Source organism: Spermophilus citellus (genome assembly GCF_964194105.1).
Source record: "Spermophilus citellus genome assembly, chromosome: 5".
Lineage (NCBI taxonomy): Eukaryota > Metazoa > Chordata > Mammalia > Rodentia > Sciuridae > Spermophilus > Spermophilus citellus.
In genome coordinates this window covers 83,981,292-84,008,208 of record NC_138186.1, presented here as the reverse complement: position 1 = coordinate 84,008,208, position 26,917 = coordinate 83,981,292, and the positions used below count along the sequence as shown (strand labels likewise).

At 38.2% G+C, this 26,917-nt stretch overlaps 1 protein-coding gene across 5 annotated transcripts in view; it reads right to left on the bottom strand.

Moving 5' to 3' along the window:
* The window catches only part of KCNQ5 (potassium voltage-gated channel subfamily Q member 5), a 551,365-nt gene that overhangs the window by 49,128 nt on the left and 475,320 nt on the right, over window positions 1–26,917 (bottom strand). For 2 of the 5 annotated variants that reach the window (XM_081293795.1, XM_081293799.1), the window contains 3 exons: window positions 26,306–26,332; window positions 21,463–21,519; window positions 17,705–17,925 (listed from right to left, as the gene is read on the bottom strand). In XM_081293795.1, coding sequence (XP_081149921.1) covers window positions 17,705–17,925; window positions 21,463–21,519; window positions 26,306–26,332 — 305 coding nt within the window. The remainder of the gene's footprint in view (window positions 1–17,704; window positions 17,926–21,462; window positions 21,520–26,305; window positions 26,333–26,917) is intronic. The other 3 variants (XM_081293796.1, XM_081293797.1, XM_081293798.1) reach the window with 3 other exon arrangements.

Genomic DNA, 26,917 nt, shown 5'->3' with positions numbered 1-26,917 from the left:
TTCATGGAATGGTTCTTGGCGCTTAATTAAAAGGAGTCTTTCTGCTTTGATTGATGATATGAAGCACTAGAGAGTTTTCAAAAACAATTAATATGGTCCCTACTGTTAAAATTGCTGATCATACCATAAAAATGGCTGTAACATAAAAGGTAAAAATATAAAAATTTTGTTTTCTTTTTAATTGCATGTTACTATATTCTTTATCTTTATTCAAATGGAACACTAATTTTAATATGTTCTTTAAAAATTATTACAAATTAAGCTATACAGGAATTTAATTATTTTCTTAAAATCACTCCAATATCTTCATGGAATATCTCAGCATTCCATGGTTCACCAATATTTTACTAATACACTCTCTGACTCAGTAATGCAGCTCAGTCCTGACTGGGCTTTTTATAACCCCAAAGAAATTAAAATACATATATATTTTTAGTTGTAAATGGACACAATACATTTATTTATTTACTTTTATTAATTTTTTATGTGATGCCTAGGATTGAACCCAGTGCCTCATACATGCTAGGCAAGTGATTTACTACTGAGCCACAATCCTGGCCCCCCCCAAAGAAATTTTTATGAAAAAAGCTTAATTAATTGATTCCCAAATAAGTAAATACTGAATCATTTATTTGTTCATAATCTGTTCATTATTTATTTGCTCAAAATAAATTTTTCTAAGTAACCATTATGTGTCATGCACTGTGCTATCATGTTGTAAACCAATGCTCCCTCCCAGAGTGACAGAATTATTCCTGTCACCTTTAATAAAGTCAGTGATTCCTGATAAATAGTAAGATAATGGATATAATAAGATAACTTCATTCTTTCTGTGATTATATGAATTATTCAGTATGAGGACTGTTAAAACACACTCTAAGGAATTAAAAAAATAAAGTTTGTATGAGCTTTTACATTTTAACCTTCCATTTGCCACAGATAGAAAGAAGAGGAAAACATGAAAATTAATTAAATTTCCAATTTCATTCATCAATGTTAGTGTAGAAATTAACATTAATAAATAATAATTGCATTCAATTTATTAAGCACCTATACTATGCTGGGCATTCTATGAGAATTTTATACATGTTATATTTCATTATTACTCACACATCCTGCTAAGTAGGTATTATTCCTGTTAGAGTGAGTGGGAGAGAGAGAGAGAGAGAGAGAGAGAGAGAGAGAGAGAGAGAGAGAGAAATGAATTTAAGTCATTTGCTTTATGTTACTCAAATTAGTAAGGTTCTAGGATTTGAAACAAGTTCTGTTTTACTCTAAAACCAAGATCCTAGCCATTGTGTCTGATTAATTCAATTTTCATGAATTTTTTTTTGGAATTCACAACAGTCTTAAGGCTTCCCAAATGAAACTCACAGCTTTGTGGAAACACTTTTTACTCACAAACATAAAACTTTTTTTTTTTTTAATTTATACTAGGGATTGAACTCCCTAGTATCAAAACAATGATAAAGGGGCATGGATTGAGTAGATATGCCATATGCTCTTCCACAGAGCTACATCCCCAGCTCTTTTTAATTTTGATACAGGGTTTCACTAAGTTGATGAGGGTCTCTCTGAGTTGCCCAGGTTGGCCTCAGACTTGTAATCCTCCTATTTCAGCCTCCCAAGTTGCTGGGATCACAGGCATGTGCCAAGCACCTGGCATAAGAATCAGTTTTTGTAGATTTTATAGTTTTATTTGCCAATTGTTTTAGTCAGCTATTTCATCACTGTGACTAAAAGATCTAACCAGAACTATTTTAGGGGAGAAAAAGTTTATTTGAGTGTTCACGGTTTCAGAGGTCTCAGTCCATGGACAGCATGGCTCCATTCCTTGGCACTCAAGGTGAAGTGGAATAACATGGCAGAATAGGGTGGCATAGGGAATCAGCTCACATGTTTATCAGAAAAGAGAGAGAGAGAGAGAGAGAGAGAGAGAGAGAGAGAGAGAGAGAGGTGTCCACTTGCCAGATACAAATGTATACCCCAAAGCTATACTCCAAATTCTACCTCCTGCAGCCACACTCTATCACTTTAGTTACCACTCAGTTAATCCCTATCAGGGGATTAATTCACTGATCAGGTTAAGACTCTCACAACCCAATCATTTCTCCTCTGAACTTTCTTGCACTGTCTCACACATGAGAAATTGGGGGCCAACTCATATCCTAACCATAACAAATCATCAAAGTGTTTGTAACAAAAGCAAAGGTAAATTCATAGTCTAGAAGGACTGTCTTTATTAGAAGAAATGTCGAGGAAATCCTGGCAAAGTGGCCAACTCCATTGGGACCACTACAACAGTTGTTGCTCCAAAGTCTGAGCCTCATATGACAGGCCCTCACATGGTCAGTGATGGGCTAGATCACACTAGAAGACATCAATGAATTTTGCCATTCTAAACTTAGACATTTACCATTCTACACTTAAACATTTCAGAATGTTTTGCCACAGCAGAAATACTCTGAGTCAATGGCAAATGACTTACAGGGTCTTATTTACTCCTATCTTTAGAGGCATGAGATTTGTTTCCTTTGAATCACATTCAAAGATACCCAGCCTTAATCAAAGTAGTCATGCTTTATAATGTATCCCCCTCCAAAAAACAAAAAACAAAAACAAAACAAAAAACACTGTGGAATCACAAATCAACATTATTCTTTCATCAGCTCTCTTGAGGAATTCTAAATAGATCAGATGATTTTTCTCAACCTTAAACTCTTATTAGACTAATATGATACTGCCGGGAAATGCCTACATATCAACCCTGATATCATTTGAACAAGCTTGACCAGGCATGGTAACAAAACTGTTGCTTTAAAAAAATAACAGGAGGGATGAAGATATAGCTCAGTGACAGAGCACTTGCCTAGCACTGTGCAAGGTTCTGGGTTCAATTCCTAGTACCACAACAAAACAATAACAATAGCAACAAAAAGGAAATCACTGGTGTATTACCTTAATTGACACATGAAGGGTAAACAATGATAAAGGGGCATGGATTAAGCAGATATGCCATATTTATTGCAAAAGAAGACAAATTGTTCCACTAACACTATATATATAGTGGATTTACATCAACATTCATTCATTCATTGATGTAAATTATGCAAAAAAATGTGCCAAGCAGCATGATGGAACATAAAAATGTTTGAAATGAGACCTAAGTAATTTCAAACTCAACTTCAGCATTAACACTGAGGTACATAGGCAAGTTATTTACATTTTCTGCATTTTTTTCATTTATTAATTTCCTTATCTGCTAAATGGCTAGGTGACTATTACATGAACCAGTAGAAAATGCCTAGTAAATTCCTAGTGTCCTGGAAGACACTGGTTGCTCTCGGTGCTATTTTCTTTCTCAGCCTCTGAAAGTGAAGGAAACTTTCAGGGAGGACTACAAAATATATCTGATGAAAAAATAAAAAAAATAAATAAAAAGGGTTGGGGATGTAACTCAGTGGAAGAAAGAGCCTGGGTTCAATCCCTGTCTTCATAGAACAAGTAGGATTTGAAGATACAAAAAGTGAGTCAGCTGCATATGACTGGCCAAGGTACCTGTAGTTCCTCTCCTGTTTTCTTGTTTCTCATCCTTTGTATTAGGGTTGTCCGTGTCATTTGCTCTGTATAACAGGATGCTTTGGACTGTATACTGTGACTGAGCCTGAGCTTCAAGAATCTTTGCAGGCTCCATCTGTACTGCTCTTAGAAACCTACCCTCCATGTGAACCAGCCCAGCCTGATGGAAGGTGAAGAGAGAACATGTGGAGGAGAGATGAGTAATCCCATAGGAGGCTCCCTTAGGCCAGGCAGCCCCCAGTCAGCTCAGCAGCTGATCACAGACTGTGAGTGAGTACAGCCAAGATCAGAAGAATTGCTTAATAGAATTGCAGGCTAAATGAATGGTTGCTGTTTTAAGCCACTAAATCCGGGGGTGGGGGGGGGGAGTTTGTTATGCAGGAGCAGACAATTGATAAGAATGTGAGGAGATATGGGGCCATGATATTTTTCAGCCAAAACAAAATCATGGGAACAGAGGTTTGAAACAATTTTGGAAATGATTAGTTACCAATTCCAATGGAATGATGTGATGCACCAGTTGCTACTGCTCTAGTTGAATGAAAGATGCAAATCACTCACTAGTGGGGATTGAGGGTTTCATGTGCAAATGATTCTTTGCAACTGGAGGTACAGAGATTAATTTTCCCCAGGCAGTATTTTCTGAGTTTTCTATATTTTTGGATTCAGGGAACTGTTTTGTGCTGTGCATGGCAACAGAGGAAAAAGATGATGGCAAGAGAAGGAAAAAACAGGAAAAAATTAATGTTGAATATAAAATAAAAGAAATTTGGGACAAAGTTTCATACTGCAGATAGAAAAAAGCAAAGCCTGGGTAACTTGTCTTTTTCCTATGTCAGTTGTCCATTGCAGAAAAAGGATCGTAGCCTTTACCTAACTATTTTCTTCTCCCTCTTTACCAAGTAGAGCACACCATGAATGCGATTAAATATAATTTTAAAATTGTGTCATATTGGTTTCTCTTTGTGAAGCATAAAACTAAGTGTGCCTTTGAAGGAAATAATTTGAGACAGATGAATGAAAAATCACCATGCCGCTGAAAAGTGCCTCTCTTAAATATGGGCTAGATTCTGTGATTGTGCAATGGTTAACTTTGTGCTTATTTTGTGCAAATTTCATAGGTCACCCACAGGTTATTTCTGAAAAGTATGAAGTTTGAGGTGTGAGGAAGGTGCCTTTTGTTCTCCCCAGTGCAAATCAATACTGCAGCTGAGGTGGGGTCCGGGCAGTAAAATTTGTAACAACACGTTCCTTGAGGTGGAGTTGTATTTACTTGCCCTCTAAGTTGTATTTATTTGCCCTCTAAGTGTCTAGGAAAATGCTATCCCTGAGCAGCATTTCATAAGTACTTCTGATTTGGATTGAAATCTGCAAATAGAGGGCTTATTCAAATTTTATGAGTGGTCCACTGTGGATCTCATACATCTACCTCAGTGATAGATGGGACACACTTTCACACTTCTCAGAATATTGTGGCTTAACACTAATACAGGAAAGGGAAGAAATAAAGAGGGACTAGTGAGTGGTGGGAAGCAATGGGAAGCACTTTTTTTGTGTGTCAAAGTGACCTGAAACCAGGGTAATAACAGAAAATTTTTCTCCAATATTCCTCAGTCAATCCTTCATTCCCTCTTCCATTTCTCAGTTTGGAAGGATAAGAGGAATGACTAAGGAAGTTATTTTCCACCAGATGAGAAGAGCAGGTTATAGGAACTGAGGCCTGGAAGAAAATTTCTTAGATTATCTGGTTTGAACTTAGAAAGGGTCTACAAGTTCTTGACGATTGGTTTGAATGCTTCCAATCATGGAACTCATTCCATTGGTGTTGAGGTCTCTGATTGCTAGACCGTCATTATATTGCACTAAAAATTGATACCACACAGATCCTGGTTCTGGTTCTACCCTTTGAAGTTACCCAGAATTACCTTTAGCCTCTTGATGTATTTGAAAGGGGGCCGTACATTGTTCAAGAAACAGTGCTGGCTTAGAAGTTAGAACACCTTGGTTTTGCAACTGAGTTTCTAGTTTCCCACTGCCTCATTTAATTTAATTTATTTATTTATATTGCACTCATCCTATGGTCAATATTTTGTTGAAATTACTTTTCAAAAGGGCAATAACAGTCAAATATAATCATATAGCTATTATATGATCCAGGAAGTGAATTGATTTTTTTCCCCCGATAGAATAGAAAGGATATTGGGGGGATTCCAACATGGCGGCGGGCGCAGAGAGATCAAGTCTCTGACCTCGTCAGCTGTGCAGGCATAGGGAGTCGTAAACAACCTAAATCTGTTTGCTCAGGATCACTAGGCAATGCTGAGCTGACGTGGATCTGGGGCGAACAGTCTGGGCCTCTCAGAACACACACTGAGCCCGGATCGGCTGAATTCAAGCTCCCGTTCGCCTGCTTCCCGCAGACAAACAGCTGTGACTCAGCACTAATCCATCCGGCTGAAACAACTGGTCAGCCCTTCTGATCCTACAGAGGTAAATGCCTACCGAGCCTTCATAGGTAGTGGCCACAGGTTTGAAACGGGGCTTGGGAGAGACAGTAAGGACCCACCCGTTGCATTGGTCGCCGGGAAAAGGGAAATGAACTGTCGCCATTTGCAAGAGATACCACCATGGCAGAGAACTGATGTCATCAGACTGCGGCGGAGGAGATAACTTCATTGAAACCTGCGGCTACAGGTGTGTAATTCCCTAGCCTTCCCTCTCCACACATCGGGGAAACCTTAAGGGCCCCTCCCAGCTGTCCTGTGAGAGCGATAGCCAGACTGAGGGAATCAGAGGTGGTGCGGGACTCGCAGCGCGGAACTACCGCTCCCACTAGTGTGAGCGGCACCCGTGAGAGGGGCCTGCTAGAGGAAAAGTGGGAAGTGACTAGACACAAGAGGAGGCCCTAGGCACTCAGGATTGGAGACTCGCCCAGTCTGGGAGGAGCTGCTGCACAGTGATTGGTTCCTGCGTATTGACAGGAGAAACTTGGCCTGGTGGGCACAGCGCCACCTACTGGAAGAGAAGTTAATCAAACTCTAAGACTGCGTTTATTAGTTTTTTTTTCTTTTTTTCTTTTCTCTCTTTTTTTGATTTGGGTTTTTCTTTCATTTTCATTTTTCTTTATTGTTGTTTTTTTAAATTTTTTTTACAATTTTTAAAAATTTTTTTCTTCTAATTTTAATTTTAATTTTTTATTATTATTTTTTAAAAAAAATTTTTTCTTTTTTTATTTCCTATTTTTTTCTTCTTTTGTCTTTTCATTTCTCTTCAATTATCTTATCCCCCTTTCCTTGAATTCTACCTGCTTACTCTCATTCTCTTTAGTGACTTCTTCCCTTCCCTTCTAATGCCTTTCCTCCCAAGCATCAAATAAATTTATAGGAGTAAACAGTAACTCAGCAGTCAAACAGAACAAGAAGTAACATGAGCAGCTTCAAAAAGCAAGGAAGAAAAGGAGTGCAAACAATGCAGGACAGCCTAAATATTCAGGAGGACCTAGAGTCATCAGAAAAATGGTCATATAAAGAACTCAAGGAACACCTTAGACAGATGGAATGGAACCTTAAAGAGGATACAAGACAGCAAATTCAAGCAGCGAAAGAACACATTGAGAATGAATTACATAAACAGATAAAAGAAGAAGTTAAGCATCTTTATCAGGAGATACAGATTATAAAAAATAATCAAACAATAATTCTAGAAATGAAGGAAACGATAAACCAAATTAAAAACTCAATTGAGAGTATCACTAACAGAGTGGAGCAAGTAGAAGCCAGAACGTCAGATAATGAAGACAAAATATATCATCTTGAAAAGAGTCTAGCCAACTCAGAAAGGCTGGTAAAAAATCATGAGAAAAACATCCAAGAGTTATGGGATAACATAAAAAAACCAAACTTACGAGTCATCGGGATAGAAGAAGGTACAGAGATTCAAACCAAGGGAATGAGTAGCCTGCTGAATGAAATAATTACAGAAAACTTTCCAGAAATAAAAAAGGAAACAGATATACAAATTGAAGATGCATACAGGACACCGAGCACACAAAATCACAGTAGACCAATGCCAAGACACATTGTTATGAAGATATCCAATATACAGAACAAAGAGAAAATATTAAAAGCTACAAGAGAAAGGAGACAGATTACATTCAGGGGTAAACCAATAAGGTTAACAATGGATTTTTTATCACAGACACTGAAAGCAAGAAGGTCATGGAACAATGTATTTCAAACACTGAAAGACAATGGATGCCAACCAAGAATTCGGTATCCAGCAAAATTAAGCTTCAGGTATGACAACGAAATAAAAATCTTTCATGATAAATAAAAGTCAAAAGAATTTGCAGCCAGAAAACCAGCATTGCAAAGCATTTTGAGCAAAACACTACACTAGGAAGAAATGAAAAGCAATAACCAAAACCATCAGTGGAAAGTGCCTCGGTAAAGGCAGAGGGCGAGGGGAAAGATAATCATGGAGAAACAAACTAATTTTTTTTTTAAAAAAAGGATAAATAATCAAACATGGATGGAAGTACAAACCATATATCAATAGTAACTCTGAATGTTAATGGCTTAAACTCTCCAATAAAGTGACATAGGCTGGTATCATGGATTAAAAAAACAAATCCAACAATATGCTGCCTCCAGGAGACACATCTGATTGGAAAAGACATACACAGGCTGAAGGTGAAAGGATAGGAAAAAATATACCACGCACACGGTCCTCGTAAGCAAGCAGGGGTGGCCATCCTCATATTGAATAAAATCGACTTCAAGACTAAGTTAATAAAAAGGGATAAAGAAGGACATTATATACTGTTAAAAGGAACCATTCACTAACAAGACATAACAATTATCAATATTTATGCACCAAATAATGGTGCTGCGACATTCATAAAACAAATTCTCCTCAAGTTCAAGAATCAAATAGACCACAACACAATAATTATGGGTGACTTCAACACACCTCTCTCACCATTGGACAGATCCTCCAAACAAAAGTTGAATAAAGAAACTATAGAACTCAATATCACAATCAATAACCTAGACTTAACTGACATATATAGAATATATCAACCATCATCAAATGGATATACTTTTTTCTCAGCAGCACATGGATCCTTCTCAAAAATAGATCATATATTATGCCATAGGGCAACCCTCAGTAAATATAAAGGGGTGGAGATAATACCATGCATTTTATCTGATCATAATGGAATGAAACTGGAAATCAATGATAAAAGAAGGAAGGAAAAATCCTACATCACATGGAAAATGAACAATATGTTACTGAATGATCAATGGGTTACAGAAGACATAAAGGAGGAAATAAAAAAATTCTTAGAGATAAATGAAAATACAGACACAACATATCGGAATCTATGGGACACAATGAAAGCAGTTTTAAGAGGAAAATTCATTGCCTGGTGGTCATTCCTCAAAAAAAGAAAAAACCAACAAATAAATGAGCTCACACTTCATCTCAAAGCCCTAGAAAAGGTAGAGCAAAACAACAGCAAATGTAGCAGAAGGCAAGAAATAATTAAAATCAGAGTGGAAATCAATGAAATTGAAACAAAAGAAACTATTGAAAAAATTAACAAAACTAAAAGTTTTGGATAAAAACAATGTGGCATCTATACACAATGGAGTACTATGCAGCAATAAAAAATGACAAAATCATAGAATTTGCAGGGAGATGGATGGCACTAGAGCAGATTATGCTTAGTGAAGCTAGCCAATCCCTAAAAAACAAATACCAAATGTCTTCTTTGATATAATGAGAGCAACTATGAACAGAGCAGGGAGGAATAGCAGGAAGAAAAGATTAACATTAAACAGAGACATGAGATGGGAGGGAAAGGGAGAGCAAAGGGAGATTGCATGGAAATGAAGGGAGACCCTCATTGCTATACAAAATTACATATAGGAGGTTGTGAGGGGAATGGGAAAATAAACAAGGAGAGAAATGGATTACAGTAGATGGGGTAGAGAGAGAAGAAGGGAGGGGAGGGGAGGGGGGATAGTAGGGGATAGGAAAGGTAGCAGAATACAACAATTACTAATAGGGCATTATGTAAAATTGTGGAGGTGTAACCGACGTGATTCTGCAATCTGCATTTGGGGTTAAAATTGGGGGTTCATAACCCACTTCAATCTAATGTATGAAATGTGATATGTCAAGAGCTTTGTAATGTTGTGAACAACCAATAAAAAAAAGGATATTGGACGTGAGGTTACAAGCTTTAATGCTTCTAGAGGGAGGCAAGGTCATGGGAATATTTGAAAGGGATGAGGGTTCCTGGAAAACAACTGCTAATGTGGACCTCTGCAACTTGAGATATATAGGATTACAGGGCATTTGTGGTAGCCTCTAAGATGGTCCCCAGTGATCCCCACCTTCTAGCATTTTCCCCTTGGATAGTCTCTTACACTGTATCAGGGTTGGTTGTGTGATCAACTCCATGTGGGAGGAGTGCTGGTGGAGCACTTCCAAGGTGGGGCTGTAAAAGACCAGCTTCTCCCTGGGATACTCTATCCCTCTCTTGGGGGAAGCCAGCTGCATGTTTTGTGAACACTCAGGCAACTTACTGAGTGGCTGATGCAGTGAAGAAATGAGTCCTGCTAGCAAATGCTCAAGTGAGCTTGGAAACAGACCCTCTCTCAGCTCAGCCTTGAGATGATGGCACCTCCAGCCAGGAGCTTGACTGTAACCTCATGAGAGTTTCAGCCATAGTCACTCAGCTAAAATGCTCCTGGATTCCATACACAGAAGCTCTCAGACTACAAATGTGTGTGTGTGTGTGTGTGTGTGTGTGTGTGTGTGTGAAATCACTAAGTTGGGGGGGGATTTGTTATGTAACATTAGATAACTAATACAGCATTTGGATTTATTTTAAAGCAGCAGTATACACATGCACACATACATTTTGCTGGTAAAACAAAATAGTGAGCTCCACTTCACAAATCTGGGTTTCTCTATAAAAGTCAAAAGGTGTGGCTTAAGGTGAAACTTGGAGGTCATTTGGGAGCTTAGCTCCTGCTATAAGGGAGGAGGTAGATTCAGTCATACTTCAAACAAGTAGCTATTTTTTTTCTGAGACAGAGTGACACTATAGGGTGACAAGAAACACTGGGGCAGAACCTAGAGAAATCTAACAGAAGTCCTGATCAGTACAAGGAGCATTTGGATGAGAGCAGAAAGCTAGGAGGAACTTCAGTCCAATCAAAACAGAAAAGATTTCCCCTGTAATGAAGAGCTACGAATAGGGCACAAAAAGTTAGAAAGGAGCAACCTGCTGTGGTCTGAGTGCTTGCATCCCCTCACCTCACTCCACACACATTCATAGGTTGAAACCATCACCTCCAGGGCAAAGGCATTAAAAGGTGAGTTTTTGGGAGGTGAATAGGGTATGAGGGTGGAGCTATCATGAATGGGATTAGCACCTTTAAAAAAGAGACCCACGAGGTGCCTTGCCCCTTTCAGCATGGGGAAGTGGGCCCTCACCAGATGAAAAATCTGCCAGATTATGGAGGACTTTCAGTCTCCATAATTGTGAGAAGTGTTTGCTGTTTATAAACCATCCAGTCTATGGTATGTTTGTTATAGCATCTCAAAGTGACAAAGACACAACCTTTCTCAGAAATAATAATAAACACTTAGTCTTTGGAATATGTAGCTAGAGATTGAAGAACCTGGACAGCTAAAACCACCACCACCACCAACAACCCAGAAACCAAACACCCATGGGCCAGAATTGAGACAATTCATTCAGGCAATGGTTTTAATGGTTTCCACTAATAACTTAGTGAAGAACTGAAAGCGTGATTTAGAATCCTACTGCATACACCTAGTGGGCTTTTGCAAAGAATTATGGTCCCAAGTTGAAGTCAGAGTGAAATGTGGCATGTAAATTGTCAGAATTCAGATCCAGTCATTCTCAATAAGCCCCCTTTGTCCTTATCATTAAAGAAAACCCTCAGGTTTTGTTACAAACAAAGCTGACAGGAATGAGTACGCTCCTCAGTCAGAATCTCAGACACAGAATGTGTACAAACTGGCTAACTAGAAGCCCTAGTAGAATGCTGCTTGAACTATAGGGTTTCTGTCATCACAATGTAGATTCATTATTGGGCAGTTTCAGAAAGTGCCAGGAAACAACATATAGCGAAGAAAAAAATGACAATCAAGATCTGGATGAAGTTGGGCCATCATTATGGAAAGTCAGGGAAAACATTACATGCAGTGCAGTGCTTGGCATTTTTGGGAAACATCAAAAATGTCACCTGGGAAGACTGAGAAAAGCATGAGGGAAGAAGATATCATTGGAAAACAAACATAAAAGAAGATTATAGAAGATCAAAGCCCATGTGCATTCATCAGGCACGTGAAATGTTGACGTTTTGTGATAGATACTGCTTGGAAGAAAATATCCAGAATTTTGAGAAGTGGATGTAGGAAACTGTCAGTCCAGATACAGCAGTTGTCAAAACAATTGCGTTAAAATGCCTCCTTTTTATCAGTATCCTCAGTGACCTTAAACTGATAGTCTCAAGCAAGGGTTTTAGTAGACCAGTGGACCCGGGACCAGGTTAAAGAAGAGAGAAAATAATGAACTGACCATCTTCCAGAGGACTCGGGGGTTCTGGCACCTCACATGGTGTATTTCTACCAGTTTGCTATTTTTAGGTGAGATCTGGTTAGTTATTGTTAATGTCAAAAGGGAGAGTGACTAAGGAAAATAGATAGAGGAACGGGTGTTGCAGGGCTGCAGAGCAGGTGGGGAACAGGCATAGGAGCCAGCTTTCCTTCAGTGATGGCAATGCAGACAGGAAATGGAGAAGGGATTACATGATCAAAATACTAATATTTATTTTTGTCTAGATTTTCCTTTACCTGCTGTACCCTTCTTTTAAAATTCAAGGACTTAGATCAGTCTGTTCGTTGTCTTGTGGAAATGATGGGATGAAAGAATAAGGGGTGGGGGAAAGAAGGATTCTAAATCTGGCTTTTATGCTTTAAAATCCTAGAGATGCTTAGCACAGTGGTGCAAACCTTTTATCCCAGTGATTTGGGAAGCTGAGTTCAGGAGGATCACAAGTGTGAGGCCAGCCTGGGTAACTTGGTGAGGCCTGGTCTCAAAATAAAAATAAAAAGGGCTGGGGGGTAGTGTATAGCTCAGTTTTAGAGAGCCCTTGGGTTCAATCCCTAGTACCAGGGATGGAGTGGGGGTGGAGAACTGGTGAGTTACATTTTTAAATCTATGTGTGAGTTATATTTTTAAATCTATGAACATTTCTGGAACTAACAGATGCTAATTACTCTAGAACTTTCAAGTTAATATCAAATTACTAAGCACTACAGAGTGGACCTATCTCAAGTTACCTCCTTGTCCTTCTCTATCCAAGTTACTGTATTCTTTAAGCACTGTTCTGAAAGGCATTCCCACGTGCAGCAGGGTCTGAAAAGTATAGCTCTCCTCGATAGCAAACTAGTCACCCAGAATCTGAAAACTTTCCCCAGCTCTACCTTAGTTTCACTCATGTAGATTTTGGCTTGCTATTTCTTACTTGCAATCTGCTACCTTCCACTTGCTCATCTGTTGACAACAGCTGTCCATCTCCCACTATTACCTTTTTGCATCTTGAAACAGACCTCAGATAACCTCATCATTTGCTTCCCTGCCTGGGTAAATGGACACAGACCAGCATAGCTATTATCCTGGATCTCTTCCTAGATACCTGATCAAAACAGAGAAGGGTCAACAAAAGGCCACTTCCCCAATTTGCCTAATCTTCTATCTCTGGCATCCTTTGAAGATGATGCAGTTAAGAGGTATGGCAGCTGGGGCTGCAAGACAGTGTGGAGCAGTAGCAAGGTAAAATGGCTTGCATGAGATGGAGGATCTGGACCAACTGAAGATGGAAGAGTGAAAGGTGGGCAGGAAGGAAGGGAAGAAATAAAAGATGCTGAAGGGAAATTGATGTGACTGCCTAGAGCACAATTTACAATGTGACTGAAGGAGGGCTGTGACATTAGATGGCCTGGTGTGCACTGTGGGTCCTTTACATGAACAGGTGACTTAGCTTTAGGTCTTTGTTTCCTCATGCATAAAATGGGGATAATAATGTCACAACTTCATAGGGGTACAGGGAGAATTAAATGAGATAACAAGGAAAAAGCATTTAGAACATGCCTGTCACAGAGGATTCAATCAAAGTTTTATCATTATTGTTCTTATGTACTCATGATAAAATATCATTTCTGTGCTACTTAATTTCTAAAATTACACAAAGTGACTCAAATACTTAAATATTAACTTTCTGTTTGTTATTGCAATTTTAGTTTGATATATGAACTAAAACTACCAATCATATCATATTGATCAAAATAAATTTGCTATGGTAATATCACACCAGCCCTTAAAGTTAACTTTCTTCTTTTGCCATTTGTCCATTTCTGGTTTCCATCATCTGCCTGCTACTTTCTACTTCTCTGATACACATGAGTGTGGAATATTAGGAGATAACTGTGTCCTTTTAAAGTGTAACATAGTAATCTCATTGAAAGTTACAACAAACAAAGAAAAGCAACATGGATATCTAATAAGCTTTTGAAAGAGCCATTAAATTACAAAATACTGCCATCTGTGGTAAAGAGTATCAGATTTAGTGGGCATTATTATATTTATAGATTAACTCTGAATTTGTTTGCTTTTCCTTTATAGTATTTTTTTTTTGGTTATAGGCCCATTACTTTTGAAATATAGCTTTGGTTATTAATGTACAGGCTAAACTGAATTTCCATTATTATTTCTTTTATTCATTCAATCTCCTTGAGCATGCTAATGGGCAATGAAATGCCTAAAAATATATAAAGAAAAGAGAGAAGTAGAAGAAAAGAACTTCAGAAGTGAATGAACTAAAGGACCTAGAATAACTGGGAGTTGACTGTAGTGTTCTGTATTATTTTCTAAGGGGAGTAAGTGGATTTTAGAACTACTTAAAGCCTGGAGAGGCACTAAAAATAAAAATGTATAATTGAAGTCTACGTTTACTCGATAGCTACTTCAGTTTTTTTTCCTTTTCTCTAAAAAAGGATTTCCAATGTTCTGAGACTCAATATCATGCTAATCAGAGGTAATGATTTTGGACTACTGGCTTAAATGAGCAGTCAGAAGCCACCATCTCCTGCAGGTGGACAGCCAGAAGGTACTTCGCAGATCAGTAGTCAGTCCTCTCATTATTTGAGGAGCTCAGAATCCATCGAGATGGGCATCAGCCAGCGAACAGTAATTCCTTTCCAACCGAACAGAACTGCACTTGTATGAAATGATCTAGAAAGTGGGTGACAGGAGGCCTCTCCAACTTGTGAAATGGTAGAGACAAGACATCTGTTTTTATGTCTCACCTCTGAGACATCTTTGCAGATACTGGGAATACTGTGATGGATAGTGCTGACTCTATCAAGTCTTTGAAATTCTTTTTCCCTCTGGCCAAACAGTACTAGAATTCATTTTCCATGCTTAGAATCCATATTGTATAATTTTTATGTTTGAATATACTCGGCCAACCGTAAGGATGTCACAGCAAGGAGCTGAATGTTTGCTGAAGCCGACTTTAGAATACAGACCCATTGTAATGTATAATTAATGTGTTTCTAGTACATTATGAACCCAGGGTCAGAGATGAAGATATGAATGTACCTCAGTTTACCAGGGACACTGTGATGTGGGGAGCAGGAGCTCTGTCACAGGAGGCATTGTGACCCCCTTCCCCAATTCATGTGATGATATCCTAATCCCCAGCACCTCATAATGATCCTGCATTTGAAGATAGAATATTTAAAAAGGTAATGAAGTTAAAATGAATTATTATGGTGGACCTGAATCCAATATGCTTAGTATTCTTCTAAGAAGAAGAAATATGGACACAGACAGGAAAAAGGGGAAGACTGAAGATACAGAGAGAAGGTGGCCATCTGAAAGTCAAGAAGAGAGCCTTTAGATGGGACCATTCTTCCAACACTTTGATTTTGGGCTTTTAGCTCCTAGACTGTGAGAAAATGAATTTCTGTTCTTTAAACAACCACATCTGTAGTGCTTTGTTACAAAAGTCCAAGCAAACTCATACAAACTATATTCGTAAAAGAACATGTCAAAAACTCATCTGACAATCCATGACTGCACTCAGCGCATGCTGATCCCCACATTTACCACATGGGAGAAAATCAGCTTAAGGACTGGGGTTTGTGAGTACTGGTTGGTCCCAGGGCCCTAGAGTACAGCAGGGTGAGAGGGCAGTGTGTGCAAGGAAGAATTATTTTTTAACAACAACAAAAATCATTTTGCTTTCTTATTGCAAAAGATTTACATGTTCATTGTAGAAATATTAGGAGATATAGATGAAGAAAATGAATAAATGGTATATAACTAGGATCTCACCTCTTTAAGATTAGTATTAATATATTGTTGTCTTTCCAGACTTTTCCCTGTAAACACACAAATCTATATGTACAATGCATACCTATATATAAGCGAAATGGAATAATTCATTTCTCATATCTGATATTATTACATTCTATCAATTATATTCTAGAAGTAGAGTTGGGGAGCGGGATGGGTCTAGGCTCAGACATTTGTAAAGTCTTTGATATATTTTGCTGAATTACCTTCAGAAAGGATGCACACATTTATAGTCAGTGAATCTATTTCGAGTGCAGCATAAAGCCTTGTCACCAGTAACTCCACACTCAGCTGCTTAAGGGCTTTTAGCCAAATTCCAAGGAAGGAAAGTATAGAAACTAGAGGACACTGAAAAATCTCTGCCACCAGTGACTCAGGGCATTCCAAGTGGCTTGATGGAGGAGTGTCCAGTGTTGAAGGAGGAGGCATTTCCCACCTTAGCAAAGCAACAGGTGGAGGTGCAGCGTGGCAGGATCAGCATGTACAGAAGTTGAGGTGGGAGCCACAAGCTCTGCCAGGAGGGACCACATCAGGTCAGCAGCTAGGAGTCTGGAGAGTATAGCCCTTGTGGGGTTGTGGAGAATGGAAAAGTGTGAAGAGGGGACTTGCATCACTCACTTGAGGGTGGAAGCATATCCCCAAAGATCTCTGGGTAAACTGGATGGAGCCCTGGGCTGAGGTTCCAGGGATTTCACTGCAGGGAGCCTGAGATCACTGTTGATTATGACCCTTGGTTGTTAATTTTATCCCTTGAGCCTTCAGGGCCTGGGAAAATACAGGTTATTCTAGGGAACGAGAACAGAAGGACTGATAGCCTTTGCATTTTTTTATGCATTAATGGCAGATGCTATTTGATTTTGGTTCTTTGCCCAGTATAAGAGATCCCAGAGGGCACACTTAAAAGGGAAAACAAGCTAATCTTTAAATGAGAAATAAATGTTTTGTTTCATAAAACATGAAAATAATGTGGCACTCAATAAAGTGTGTTAGCAAGTAAACATCTGCCACGTAATATGATAAATAAAGTAGGTTAATTACGCTTGAGAGAAGAACTTGACTTTTACTTATCATTGGGAGATTTAAGAACTTTTCAGCAGGAATTTTTCTGAGGAAGAGAGGCAGTGGTCTGACCTGTGGTAGACGGAGAATGTGAGGGTGAGGAAGGGGAAGAGCACCTTCTTCATTGACTAGAAAGGCGTTGTCACACTCTGCTTATGTTTCAGGATATTCAGAGCACCAGGTTGTCCGTAAGTCTTTGCTGGTCAGACTAATATATGTCAGAGAGATAGCCACGCTGATCTCACAATAAATAGATTGTAGATATGAGTGAAAATTTAATAAAATCTTTTTTGGTTTTTGTTGTTGGTGGTGTTGGGGTTGAACCTGGGGCCTCTGCCTATGCTAAGCTCTACCACTGCACTACAGATCTGTCCAGTGGCTTCTTATTTAACTGCCAAAGTCGCTTCCAAAAGTTAACTTATGTTCTGTACGCTTGCCCAAGGCAATGAATAAATTTCCAACAAAACAAACAAGCAATTTCTTTCTCTGGAGTGTTTCCTTCTATCTTCAAGTGGTACCATGGAGAATTAATTACTTCATAATCTCACTCACTATAGCCTATCAAATTAAAAATGGTCATGGAAAAGCAGAGCTTACCATCTATCACTGGTTTTGGCTGAGAACTTTTGAGGCGTAGCGAGGGCCGGAAGCGGGTGCGGTCATTGAAGCTCCAGCTCTTCTGCACTTTGGTGGGGCTGCCCTCGGCTGTGATGTCGGTGCTTGGGGACCTCCTGTCACCTACTGAAGCTTGTCTGCTCTTAATACTCTGGCCCCTCGGGCTAGCCATGCGCACTCGCTCCTTAAAACTTAGCTTCTGACTGTGGAGAACAGAGGCATGATTATTCCATTTCAAGCAATTTCTTTAATCTCACTTGGGTACATAATTGGATGAAATTGTATATGGTCATGTATTTCTATAGATAAAGTGTTTTCAGCAAGTAGGAACACAGAAATGTATTTTATCCTTATTGAAAATTTGAGCTTCATTTAATATGTTTGCATTTACGTGAGATCAGTCTCATTCCACAGGCATACACACCCTTCTTAGATTCATCATAGAAATGACTGTGACCAGGTACATTTTGTACACACTTACACTGGAGATAAACAAGAACTGGTTTGGAATTCACTTTAAAAACTGTCAGGTGATTTTAGCGTTAGCCTCAACTTTTAAATTAAAAAGAGTTTCATTTATTTTTTTGTTTGAGAGCATATCTCTTTGTAATTTCTAAAGGAAAACAGGGATGACAGTTACATATATACCTACATTCAGCATGCATTTTTTATTCCAGGCAAGATTATGATATCCATACATTCATGCAATCTCATAGCAGTTGGTAGCACTGCATTCACAATACTAAACATACAACACTTAACATTACATTTCTTCTATGCTTACATTCATTCGTGTGAGATAAAAAAACACCAAGATAGGACAGCCTCAACATATAATGAATGAGATGACTGATTAACAGAATGAGATGTCATGTTCACTAACACAATTTCCTGCTATTAAACAGGCTATTGATTTGCTGTGGCAGCTACTGGTAAATTATATTTGTTCAAACATTCAGTTCTCTGGTCCTGGCCAGGATTAAATTGTTGTGGATGGTTCAAGGAAGCATTAACAACAACAAAATCCCAAATGCATCTTCACACATTCCTAATCAAGAGATGTGGTGTGATGTGCCGGTAAAGGTAAGGTTGAACCAAAGAGACATGAGTTTTGGAATCTCATCTCTGACATGGAGATGAAAACAGCAACATAACTAAAGGATTTTTGTGGGAATCAAATGAACTGGAGGAAGTATGCTTCCATTTTGTTTTCTTGCTTCTTTAAGTAACTGTGCTAGTTATTAGCAGGCAAAACACTGTTATCAATGTGAGAGGCCCAGGATTCAGCAGGGACTGAAGAAATAATGGGGCAATGGGTCTATGGGGGAGTCACCCAGAGCAGCTCTTCTAAGTCATGCTGCAGCCCTTGTGGGAGATGAAGGCAGTGTTCTCATGGATAAGGATTATCTGAGACGAAGTGGAGGCCTTGTCTTTTCCACTTACCGCAGTGTCCACTGTCCCCAACTGCAGCATGCCAACAGCAAATGTGTTTAGTGGATATGTGTTTTATAGCTAACAAGAAACAGTAACATTTATTTTTCCATGCCTAGTTGCTTAACAAATGATATTCTAAAAATGCACCGCATTTTATGTGTGTTTACATGGAAACAAATCATTTCATGAACTGGGGTGGTCAGAGAGTTCTGGTAACAATAAACGAGTTGACCATGCAACTGACAGCTCCCTCTGAAATGCAGACACAGCAAAGTCTAGCATGACTAGCTGAAGGCACATGCAGAGAACAGGCTGGGCAGTTTTGTGATGAGGTCAGGTGAGTTCAAGAGTTCTTTACGACAGTACCATCAGTCGGAAGGTTTATCTGTACTTGACAAATGTGTGATTAAATGGTAGATTACATTAAACAAGAGCAACAATAACATCATAAAACTGCATCTTTTTATTCTCAGACTAGTTTCTCTGTGTCATCCAAAAACCTTCAATTATTTAAACAAATCCATCAAAGGGATAGTGCCCCAAAGGCCTACTTTTCTTAAATTTTTTTAATAGTAAAATTTCAGATTTCTTCTTGATTTCAACACACCTGCTCCGTAATTTAAATTTATGATGATCTGGTTCAGGGACCATATGCTCCTATCTGCAACTTTATTTAGATTAGTGAAGGAAAAGCAGATGTAGCTATCAATACAGGAGTCCTCACTATAGTTGATCTTATCTTTTCTGGAACCAACAGAGGCTAATTCCTATATAAGGTTGGGTTCAGTAAATATTAAATTATTTTCTCAAACTTTCAAGATATTTCTTTCCTATGCCAACTAAATGAACAAGATACTAATAAAAGTCATGCAACTATTTAATGTGAGCCTCATTTTGTTAGTTTTAAAACATTTCAATTTCTAAAAATGTTAAAGGAAAATCCTAAAATGAAAGTACCAACATCCAATCCACCATGGTGTATTTACAATAACAAAATATTTAAAAATTGCTCCGATAAAATATATTAAAAAACTGTCCCTATGAAACACTTGGGGATTGTCTCTATGGATTCATGTAAAGTGGGAACAATGTTCTCTGAATCTTAATGTAAAGTTCCATTCAAATAATTTAAAGTTGGTATAAACAAATTCTGGTTGCCATTTCCCTTTTTTACTTCTAAACTACATGAATATTTGCTTAAATCTAATACTTTAGAAAATTTCAAGAACCGTTTTAAAATAAACTCAATATATTGCACAATAAATTGGAGAAAATGTAATGTTCTACTTTCTCTTTTGTCAGAATTGTCTGAAAGGTAAAAATAAGACCCTAACCCAGAACTTTTTAATTAGGCATTCATTTTCCCTCACAAGACAAAGATCTGTTCTTGTGTTCTCTCACAAAAAGCCCACTTTTATTAGTTGTTCTGCTTCATTTCCCCTTTGGAAATCAACACAGCATTTTGATTTGATGACAAACTGATTAAGTAGCTGTTATTGAAAACACACATTGATTAAAAATATAGACTCTTAATGGGTACATTAAAGTTTCCATTATTTTCCTGTTTTATTGTGACATTTAGAAGCATCATTTTTGAGGAAGATTTATGTAACAGTATTTTTAGGAAGAATGCCAAGGATGATCCCCAGGAGACCAACAAGTAGGTCTCTTTGGAGAAAGTAACCAAAAGGTCACCATGGTCATTGATTGGACCATCTTAGTATATAATCCCACATCCCCAGCTGAAGACCATGCTGAGGGGAGCCTGCACAACTGCTCTGGAAGGGAATTTTTCCCTCTAGAACCAGATGTACAAGTTATTCAAATAGCCCCAGCATGCAGTGAACTACCGGATGCTCCCTGCCAGGGAACTGTGTGGCATTATACCCCACAGTAATCCTCTGGGACTCAGAATGCTGTAGTTATTGTTATACTTAATTAGGGTTTTAGCCCTTCATAGGATAAGCATTCTACAATTTCTTGCCTCAGGCACAAGATGGCAACTAAGCCATAACAATTCAAGGCGTGCAGCAGCTCAGCAGTAGTCCAACCACAAGGAGGCGCCAAGGGGCTGACTGCCAGTACTATGCGGGACCCTGCCTATTTGTCCCAGTGGTGGACAGTATCAAAGCAGGCAACAGGCAACAAGGAAAATTACAAGCGGGCTGAAAAATCTCATTCAAGAAGTCCCTAGGAGTAGTGAGTCTGTGAACAGGTCTCAGGTGGGGTGGCGGTGTAGCCTGGTCATGCACCTGAGGTTAGTTGGCATTCTCAAATCTCATGTCAATAGCTGGGATGCTGGGTACCTCTGCTTCCGTGAAGTGTACATTCTGAAGAGCTTCTGCTTATTACTACAGAACTTACTAGGAGTGAGGGAAATAGAGCAGCACATTACTAAGCATTTTACCACCAGGGAAGTGCTTAGGGATTTTTTTTCTTTCTTTTTCTAAAAACAAAGCCACTTGGCTTTATTGCGTTTTATATATAAATACATAAACTACTTAAGCAGTAAATACTATGTACTTTAATTGTGCTGCTTGAAATATATTCAATGCTTTTAATTGTTAGGTTGAAATAATTAGGTTTGAAATAGGCAATATAAATGATGGTAGTCTATGTGTTAGCATCTGTTTCATTAGAAAAGAAGAACACAGATAATTTAGAATATAGCAACCCCCCTAGTAAATATCAATACAACATAGTATAAATGATTGAGGAATAAAATACTTCAGAAATTTTAAGAATAAATATTTATAGAAATCAATGAGGTAGATAACATTAATTGCTTTGAAATGTAAAAAAAAAAGATTTTGATTTCTGCAAAATGCCTGCAGTTAAAGATAATATAAGTAACCAACTGTCAAATAACTACATGAACAAAAACAAGAAAAGAGTCTAGGTTGCTAGTTTGAAAAAAAAATTCTTATTTTAAATCCTATGATGTTTTTAAAAAGGGAATTAATTCCTTTCAGTGAAGTGTACATTATAATGTACAATAAATGTGAACAGAAGGAGAGATGGTGTTGAAAAGATTTTTGTTTTAAACAATTGAACATTTTCCCAATAATGACTCAAGCTGACAACGCTGGAAAAAATAAAGTCCAGTTTTATCGAGCTCAGTTTAACAAAACATGCAGATCATTCATTGCACAAGTAAGAAAGAAAATGTAAATAATGGAAAATAAATGCAGAAAATAAGTGCAGGAGATGTGTAAGAATTTCTTCCAAAAGTGTTCTAGAGTTCTATCCCAGGAGCCACACACAGTCTCAGAACCCAATAAAACAACCATGTTGGAGCTGTTTGGACAAAGCACTCAGTGGACCATAGCACAAGATTTTCATGTAATGAAAGAATGTTATTTGTGCCTTAACTTTTAAGACATACATCTTTATAAGTCTCACAAGTACCTGTGAAAGCAGTTTATATAGTGTGCTGTCTGAGAAGTCTGAGGGGGTTCTAGTGTTGCTTTGAAAACAGCTGCTAAGGAAGACAGTGTAACTATGAAGCTGGCACCCGCCCAACCATTAGTGACTAAGCAGACAGGGTACATGGAGGCAGAGGATGGCAGGTAATCCCTCACATCTCAGATGGCATGATTTGTTCTTGTAGCATTAAAAACCCAGGGAAGAAGAGGTACAAGCCTTCTGTTACCATGTGATGCGACTCACTGACCATTATCTGATGACCTGGTCAAGGAGGAAAAAATATAGGACCTCAAGGTGAGAATCCTAGACTAAAGTGGCCAGAGAGGCTCACAGGTAAATTCCATTCTCTGAAAATGTCAATTTATACCATATAGAGAAAAACTGTCCCACTTAAAAAAATGGGTTGGAAAGATTATTAATGAGATGATTAATTTGAATAAAATCAATAAACACATTTGCCATCTCATTATGAGATTAAAGCTATTTTCATGGGAAGAAAAATAAGTACTAAAATGATGCTCAAAAAATTGTTTTCATGGTTGAAATTGAGGAAGAAGACAGTAGGGTCAGCTGAGACTAACAGTAATTTGTATCCAACCCTGTACCGAAGAGAGCTAAAAAAACATTATTTTAACTATTGCTCAGTTGAGCTATATTTAAAAAGCTTTTCTTGGGACGATGGTTTGTATTTTTTTGAAAATTTTGGATCTGTCATAAACAACATGACACCGTTTCTTAGCCTGAGATAATCACAGATGAATTTTGTTTAACTTCTTAACTTCCGTATAGAAAGACTTTTTTTTTTTTTTTTTTAAAAATCAGGAACACTCCAAAGCAGGCAATATAATTAAGTAAGGGTTATGTGAATGTGTTTGACCTCCATCCATTCTGCAGAGAGAAGAGCTTCTCTGTGGATGGCCCAGTCTACAGTGCTGGCTGTGAGTGTCAGGTGCTGGGGAGATTCCAGGAAAAGGAAAGACTGGGCAGATTCCATGATCTGAGATATCTGAAAGTTCCTACTTGGGCTGAAACTTGTCTATTCTTTTTACCCAAATCACTATCAATAACCCAAGGGCCCCCAAGCACAGTAACAGAACTCTGCAATTGGGTGGTGCTAATTGGTTCATTTGAAATGGGTCAAGCACTAATTATCAGTATTCTGGATCCAGAGCTGCTCTTCTCTAAGGGAGAACTCTCATTATAAATGCATTTTCCTTTATGCTTATTTTGCTTGGATAAGGACAAATGTATTATTTTCTAAGATGGTGTTATTGCTATTGTCATTACAATAGTTTTCTGCATTCATTATGCAGCATTATAAATTCCATTGCCTGTGGAGCACAAGGTGAAAGCTAAGGCAATATTAAAATGGGAGTTTCAATATGTACAAATTTTATGTGTCAATTAAAAAAATGAGAGCCTTTAGCTTATTTCCTTCAGATTATTTCAATGTTTTTAATTGATCATCTTCTCTCTCTTTTTAAATATTTCTAATTTTCCATTTCTGTTTGTGTTTTCTCTCCTCACATGAGGTCAGTGACATTATATTACTCTATCCAAGAATTATTAATTGAGCACATTCTCTGTATAACTTTACACAGGTGGTGCAACAGATAGTTGGAGATAGGAGACCTAAATGTATGAAGAATGAAGCATGGAGTAAGGTATCTAGGCTAAGTAGTAGTATGAGATTTGTTTCAAGGTAGTTTTGCCAGGTGTCCAATGACTGCAGGGAAGTAAGAAATTTTCTAAGTCATAAACTCAGTTCTGTGGTGCAGTACATATTCAAACTCATGGGTGAGTTATCTTTGACAACCTCAGTCCCAAACATGCAGAATACATTTAATTAGATACATGTGAAATTTAGAAAATTTGATTGGTAGTCTTTTTGCATTGCTGACGAGGAGACTCATGTTTGGATTAGTGAGCAGAAGCTCAATAGTGACACTTTCATCTTATCTTTTCTTTGTTGTCTTGGAAAGCTTGCCGGCTAGAAGTGACCCCCACAAAGCCCTGCCATGGAGTCACACTCATTCACTCACCTCTACAGGATTTATAAACTTCCCCTTTGGTTGTCAACAGCTCTGTTTTGGAGGATGAAAGCAAGATAGGTGATCTTACTCTCAGATAGTGCTGTAATTCATGCCAAAGGTGGTCGCTGCCCTTAGAATCTTGGAGACAAATCACCCTTGGAGATAATTTGAAGTAGATAACTCCGAAGACAAGGGAAGTTTTAAAAATATTACCAGAGAGACTAAAATGGCTTATAGTGGCCATGATGTGTTTTGTATAATTTTTTTCCAAGTAAATTTGTCACAATAGAAGGATGGAAAGGTCTGCACAGAACCTGGAAAAAGGGCAAATGATTAGAATTTGTTTGTTGGTCCCTTCCAGTGTTTGTGCAAAGAGAGTTTTGAGACTAATGACTAGAACTCTCCCTGGTTAGAAATATTTCTAAGGTGGAAGAGAACAACTCTTTAGGCAGTTAACATTTTCTGGAAGTATCACTTGGGAACACTCAATGTCCCTTTCTCTAACTCTGTGGCTATCAAGTAAGAGAGGATCCTTAAAGCCATCCCTGTACAGGCCCATGTACCCAAAGGAATGCTCGATGTTGTGTGTCCTACCCTATCTGTCTCCTGTCACAGATGCATGCATTCATGTCTTGGTTTAAAAATCTTTTTAAGTGCTAATGTTGAAATGAAAGCCTATAGCCTTATTATTCCAAGTGAACTTTCTAAACTAATTTAAATATTGAACAAATATTTTATAATTAATGTCATTATTATAACAATACAAGGCTAAAGAAACAATCCTTGGATTTACAGTGGCTCCCACCTAGAAGCCAACTCCAGGTGTGTGTGGGGGAGATGCTTTTGCTTCCTGTTTCTTGAAACAAGTGGCAATGATAGGAAGAAAACTGTACCCCTTCCTCCCTCCCGGGCACTTATTTAGACTCTGCCACTCCTTACACCATCAGTTTGGGGGTCCACTGGCTCTGTCCTTCAGGGCTTTGCTCCTGAATCTATACCCTTCCTGGTATTCATTAAAACAAATAAAAATGTTCTCTTTTATCTTCTACTCCCTCTAGGTCTAATTCCACTCAGGCACTTCCTTCCAGAGCACACACACAAAAATGAACATGAATTATTTGGAGAAGTTTTGGAGGGCTGTCTTCTTCCTGAAGGATGGAGAGGGTTCTTCTTTTGAATTATAAAACCCGAGTAAACCTCACTGCTGAATGCTCTGGGGATATCCTAGAGAAATGGTTCTCACCTCTAGCCAAAAAATAACAAAATAAAAAATTTTCACATCCAAAGAAGGACTCTAATGAAGAAAAGTGTATCCTAGACTGTTTTCTGAGCCCATAACAATCAGAATTTTTTCTTTTCTTTTTTTTAACTATCTAGATTACTGTATTTGAATACTTGGATAAGACCGGGAAGATGGTAGCAAGGAACAATCAAAGACCATAATCCTCCCTACACCCAATGTTCTATGTCCTGCAGATTGTTAAAAGCAGTGAGTGAGTTAGGGAAAGATGCTGCAGCTTCCATAGGGAGAACAATCAATAAAACCCAGCAAACTTTGCAGGCAATCTTGTGAAAGGTCACTTTTAATCATCTTGAATTTGTTGATCGATTTTACTCATGAGACACATTTAAAACATCTGTTAGGCATCAGATTTATAAACAAACATGTAGCAAAAGAGAAATCACAAACCTGCTTGATGCTTCCCCTTGTTCTTTCCTTCAGGTGCGTGCAGACAGAAGAGAAATGATGATAAACCGGTGAATACATTTACAGCACTTGATAATGGCCAAATTGGAGACTGGGGAATCAAGTACTTTAAGTAGCCCTTTTCAAGTACAAGCCACAAAGGCATTCACTTATAATAAATATACTCAACTTTCCAACATATGTTCTTTGTGGTACAGATCTGAGATAGCACATTTACTTAGCAAATCCAATACTGCCCACATATAGCCAAAAGCTCTTCATTAACCAAGGTTATTCATGGGTAAGAAAAAGTGGTTCTGATCCGACTGGCATTAGAAGGTTGCAAGTTACAAAGGAGCTCCAGTCTCTGTGCCTTAGGGAGACGTTTGAGTTCTAAATTTGGATTCATTAATCAGTAACTGTGGCCTTTTACTTCAGCCACTTGTTGAGGTAGATTTTTTTTTTCTATAGTATAAAATATGAATTTGCTTGGAATAAATAAGATACATAAAAAACGTATTAGAGTGTCGGGCATGGTGGCACACACCTGTAATCCCAGCAGCTCAGGAGGCTGAGGCAGGAGGATCGTGAGATCAAAGCCAGCCTCAGCAAAAG